Consider the following 6,003-nt stretch of genomic DNA (forward strand, 5'->3'; position numbering starts at 1 on the left):
TCTCCTACCGCATCGTCTTCAACCTCAAGAAGGAATTCACTGTCACAGATAGCTTTGCAATCCCATCTTCTTAATCTTTGGTTTTGTTCTTTCTTGTTGAAGCGAGAGAGAGAATGTCGATGATACCGAGCTTCTTCGGGCGGAGCAGCAACGTCTTCGACCCCTTCTCCCTCGACGTTTGGGATCCCTTGGAGGGCTTCCGCTTCCCCACCCGCTCCTCCTTTGGCGCTGGCCATGGCGAGACTTCCGCCTTCTCGAACGCCCAGATCGATTGGAAGGAAACGCCCCAAGCCCACGTCTTCAAGGCCGACATGCCAGGGCTCAAGAAGGGGGAGGTGAAGGTCGAGATCGAGGAGGGTAGGGTGCTCCAGATCAGCGGCGAGAGGAAGAAGGAGGTCGAGGAGAAGAACGATCGTTGGCACCGCGTCGAACGCAGCCGCGGCAAGTTCCTCCGCCGGTTCCGTCTGCCGGAGGACGCCAAGGTCGACCAGGTGAGGGCTGCGATGGAGGATGGAGTCCTCACGGTGACCGTGCCCAAGGAGGAGGTCAAGAAGCCCAACGTCAGGTCGATCGTGATCTCCGGCTGAGCGATTTTCCGGTCGTTTCCGTCTTCGAATGCAGCTTGATGTGAATCTTTGAGGGTTTTTCATTGTCTACTTTCTTGTCCTCGTCTGCATCGTTTCTTTCTTGCGGTCGGTCTGATCTAGTCTGCTTTCTTGGCTTAGCCTGAGCTGTTTCTTTGTAGTTTCAGTTGTATCTAGGGGTTTCTGCTTCTGTTCATGTTGGAGTTGTGAATAGAGTTGATATATAGTTTCCGATCAATGCTACTTTTTCTCTTTCCGTTTGTTTGGTTTGATATTGCTTGTTGGTGATGAATCAATCTCGCTTTAATTCTTTTAATCAACTAATTTGAAAGAGTGTTGCTATCAAGATGCAATCGAGTCTGGAGTTCTGTTCTGTAAATGGAGACTTCGATTTGAGGATTTTGAGATGCATTTGTGGCTTGCTTTTTTTCTTTTCCATTTGTTTAAACAGGGTGCTTGAACAATATCCATCTGCTACCCAAAGCGTACCTGGTTGGTGCACTGCTTGGGAGGCTAATATGAATGCATCTGGATGAATAATTTGGATGATTGTCTTTCCAACACAGTAGATCCCTATCCTTTAAAAAGATAAGGTAGCAAGTTGGACACTACATTACTAAGGTTGCATTTAGAAACATCCAACCACCAGCTTTTATTTGCTGCTATGAAGGATATTGATCCCTTAATCCTCTTAGCTTCCTCGATAAGCTTGAATGTATCATTCTCCAGGAATATAGAGTCAGAGTGGGTCTGTAAGTCCCCAACCAAAATGAAATTCCCCTTGCATAGAGCACAACCCAAACGCAACTCGGGTAAGCTCCCACCCACCCACCCACCCATCATGCTGCGCTGACCCCCACGAATACACCCAAACCTTACCCATGTGAGAACAACTGCAGCAGTTTTAGGTGGCCATTGGATCTTTAAGAACTGTTCTGCACATTTAGTCCATATTTCCTTTCTCATCCTTTTGATTGAGAAATGGTAGCCTTCATGGATGACATTATTTCTGGTTCACCACACACCAAATGACTTTGAAATGTTTGCTTGTAACACCATCCTAACCATTCCTCCTCGAGTGACTGCTTAAACCACAAAACAATTTCTTGGGTTGTCTGGCAGGAGCAGCTGGTGCACGGCACCTTGTCTTGGGACGTTACAAGTTCAAATCCCAAATGGTATGGTTGTATAACGGGTAGGGGTCTGCATGACCCTAGTTTTCTTTGTCGAAAATAAAATAAAACAATATATATATACATATATAATCAACAACCAAAGGACATTTAATGAATAAATGTTGGATGCACTCTTCATTGCATTCACATAGTGCACTTCAAAGAGAAATATATATCCAGAATTGAATTTACTATCTCTGCTGTAAGCAAAATCAACATCAGAATATCTAGTCAATTCTATAATATCATTTTAAAAATATAATTATAAGTTTTTAATCTCTTTTAAATATCAAAAAATTTTCTTCATTGCTTGTTAGTAAGATATCGACTAACGAGGTCAATAACAAAACTTATATCCAGTCTTATGGATAACATAGCATACACCAAGCTTTCAATAGCTTGCTCATAAGGGACCTGAACCATTTCTTGTCCTTCACCCAAATAGTTATTTTTACTTAATTTTATACATTTCACCACAGGTGTTCTAAAAGACTTGCAATCACTCGTTCTAAACTTCTTGAGTACATGATTAATGTATCTTTTTTTATTCATACTCAAAAGTTTAGAATTCATGTCCTGAGTGATTTTAATTCAATAAAAAAAGGTTCACTCTCATGTCTTTCATCTCAAATTGAGAATTAAACCATGACTTAGTTTTAAGAATTATATAATTATCGTTTTCAGTCAAAATAATGCCATCCACGTAAAGTGAGAATAAAGAATTTGCTTCTACTTTTCTATACATAAATATAGTGGTCAAATCTATTTGCCACAAATTTCAATATAGTAATTGCCTTATAAAACTTTAAGTACTATTGACGTAGTGATTGCATATGACAATATAGAGATTTTTTTAACTTATACACTTTATCCTTTTGGTCTTTAACAATAGAGCCTTAAGATTGTTTCATAAAAATGGTTTTTTTAAGCTCACTATTTAATAATGCAGTTTTAACATTCATCTGATATAGATTTAAATCATAGTGAGCTACAATAGCCAAGATTATTCTTATCGAGACAAATTTTACAACGAGAGATTGTGTATCAACATAGTCTATCCATTTTTTCTGAGAAAATTTCTTAGTTATCATTCTAGCTTTAAATTTAACTATACTTTTATACGACTTGAATTTCTTCTTTAATACTCATTTGCAACCAATGACTTTTCTTTTCTCAAGTAAATCAGTTAATTCTTAGACTTTGTTTTTCTCAATGGACTCAATTTTCTCATTCATGATTTTTACTTTGTCTGTTGATTCAAGTGATTTTATTATCTTGTTATATGATAGGTTATCTACCATGTCATCAAGATCTATCGAATAACATAGTTTCTCCGACAAATGAACATAATAGGCATCCATATGTGAAGGAGGAACTCTTGACCTTTTGTGACTAACATGAGTCTGATGTGAAGAAAATGAATCACTAAGAGTTGGTTCACTATTACCCAATAATTCTTGATCACTAACAGTTTGATCATCATTACTTAACTGTTTTTGTAAATCATCATAGTCATAAATGAGATAAAAAAGATCATCTCCATTTATTTTGAGAATTACTGGTTTCATATTTTGTTCTTTTAAGAATACAATGTCTCTACTTTCAATTAGACTCTTATCAGGATGATAGAATCTATAACCTTTGATTCTTTTAGGATATCCAATAAAAGTACATCTTATATATTTGCTATCGAGTTTATCTCTTGATCAATCCATTACCTTTGTGTGAGCTACTAAACTCTATCTACAAATATGACTAAGGTCTGGTTTTCTTTCAGTCCATAACTTATAAGGTATAGAGACAACAACCTTACATGAAACCCTATTCAGAATATATGTTGTTGTATAAATAATTTTTCTCGAAAATATTTTAGGTAATGAAGCATAAGATAACATGCACCTAACCATATTGAGAAGAGTCCTATTATATCTTTCAGTTACACTATTTTGATGTGGTGTTATAGGTGTTGTTGTTTGGGGTTTGATTCTATTCAAGATAACATGCACCTAACTATGTCGAGTTATATCTTCCAGTCATACTATTTTGTTGTGGTGTTACAAATGTTGTTTGGGGTTTGATTCCATTCACCTTACAATATTATGTAAATTCATTTGAGGTGTATTTTCTTCCTCAATCAGATGGTAAGACCTTAATTCTTTTTTCAAGTTGAGTTTTTACTTCTTAACGTTATTCTTTAAATTTGTCTAGTGCCTCAGACTTATATGTTATAAGATATATATATAACTATATATTGAATAATCATCAATAAATGATATAAAATATTACATTCTTTTTATGAGTTTTGGTCTTGAAAGACCCATAAATATCTGAATAGATAATTTCTAATAATTCAGATGCTTTAATTACATCAGTTGAAAATGATTTTCTTGCCATTTTTCTATAAATACAGGATTTACATTGATGAAATGATGTTTCTTTAAAGTTAGGTATTAAATTTTGTTTGACAAGTTTCTTTATTTTCTTTAAATTAATGTCCTAACCTCTGGTGCTATACGTTCGCATCTACATTAAAGACATTATCAATATAACCAGAAGTGAATGCTATTTTATTTGCATTAGAAATATTAAGTTTAAACAACTCATGATCTTTGTCAAAAACCCACCAAACATAACTTGACCATGTATTCTTACATTGACATTTTTCGAGAAAAACTTAACTTCAAAGCCTTTATTGACCATGGATAGAACAAACACAAAGTTTTGTCTTATGAATGATACAAACAACATATCGATCAATAAAATAAAATTTTTATAGGGTTTCAATATGATAAGTCCCAACACCCATAACATTAGAGTACGTATTATTCTCCATGTACACTCGATGTTCTCCAGGTTTAAACTCAATCATATCCACCGCGCCTTCCTTGCTCTTGACAATATGACATATTGTTGCAGAATCCACCCACAATTCAGAAAGTTCTTGGTCCACATATAAACACTTTGATATCGTCATCCCTCTCTTATTGCTCGCCAGATCTATTATTCTTGTTGTTATTATTGTGATTTTGACAATTTCGACAATCTCTTAAATTGTCCAAGTTTTTCACACTTGAAACACTTTACCCAAGAGGCAGCTTCCTGTGGCTTGCAAAAATGTTGGATTCTTTTTCTTATCAAATTTGCCAAAATTTTTAAATGACCTTCTTTTAAATTGTGAGTACTTGGGATGACCATGGCTACTACCAGCAACATCTTTTACGAAATATAATCTGCTCTTTTTATGTTGCTGCATATGTTGCTCAATTTTCAATTGATCAGACAACTTTTTCAATGATAGTTTTTTGGAGTTCAGCCTAAAGGAGACATTCAAATATGAATTTTATTATTTTGCAAAACACATAATATTTTAAGAAGCGATTCAAAAGAGTTTTAATCATGAACCAAGAGTCCAACTTCAAATTTGAGTGGATAACAACAAATGTGTTCTCCAAGAAACACACTCACAAATCCCACAAAGGGGATACACACAATATATAAAAAACTTAAAATTGTATTCAATGAAATAAGTGTGCAAGAACTTGTAATGAAATGATAATCTTCTACAAACACACAAAAGCTCACAATGGGTGTTTATTGGAGAGATTACAAGCACAACCCACAAAAAAGTATAATTGAAGAACCCAATAAAAACAATAAACTTTTATTTCTTTTGAGAAATGCTTAAGAAGCATTATCTTACAATGGAGGGGATCACCCCTATTTATACATGAAAAGGAAGAACACTACAAGAAAATCGTGGATTAGCGACAGACTATATCCATCGCTTATCCGTCGCTATGTCGTCGCTAAACTGTTTAGCGACAGATTACCGACAAATTAGCGATGGATAGAGGCCATCGCGAATTTTTGCTCGCTAATTAGCGAAAAACTTATATGTCGTTAATTCTGTCGCTAATTTGTAATAGCTTAGCGACAAACATTATCCGTCGCTAATCTGTCGCTAAATTTAAAAAAAAAATAAAAAAAATTTGATCCTTGTCGGGTGGTATTCCGGCAGCAATAAGCCGGACTTATACCGCGCCCGACAGGCATTGCACAGAACGATCGCTCTGCCTCATCGCCGGACTTGTATCGTCCTTCGTGAATTGGTGTTCTCCGGCATCGTCGTCCTCCGTGAACCGGCGTCACCGTCCTCCGTAAACTGTCCTCCGTGAACCAGTGCTCTCCGGCATCACCGTCCTCCATGAACTGGCATCGTCATCCTCCGTGAACCGGCATCGTCG

At 36.3% G+C, this 6,003-nt stretch overlaps 1 protein-coding gene across 1 annotated transcript; it reads left to right on the forward strand.

Moving 5' to 3' along the window:
• LOC149838683 (17.8 kDa class I heat shock protein-like) lies at positions 1-856 on the forward strand. Its single transcript, XM_090006735.1, has one exon. The coding sequence runs from the start codon at positions 114-116 to the stop codon at positions 585-587; it is 474 nt and encodes a 157-aa protein (XP_089862861.1). The 5' UTR covers positions 1-113; the 3' UTR covers positions 588-856.
• Positions 857-6,003: the final 5,147 nt, after the last annotated feature.

This window comes from Nuphar pumila, chromosome 5 (assembly GCF_984573655.1).
Source record: "Nuphar pumila chromosome 5, dmNupPumi1.hap1.1, whole genome shotgun sequence".
NCBI lineage: Eukaryota > Viridiplantae > Streptophyta > Magnoliopsida > Nymphaeales > Nymphaeaceae > Nuphar > Nuphar pumila.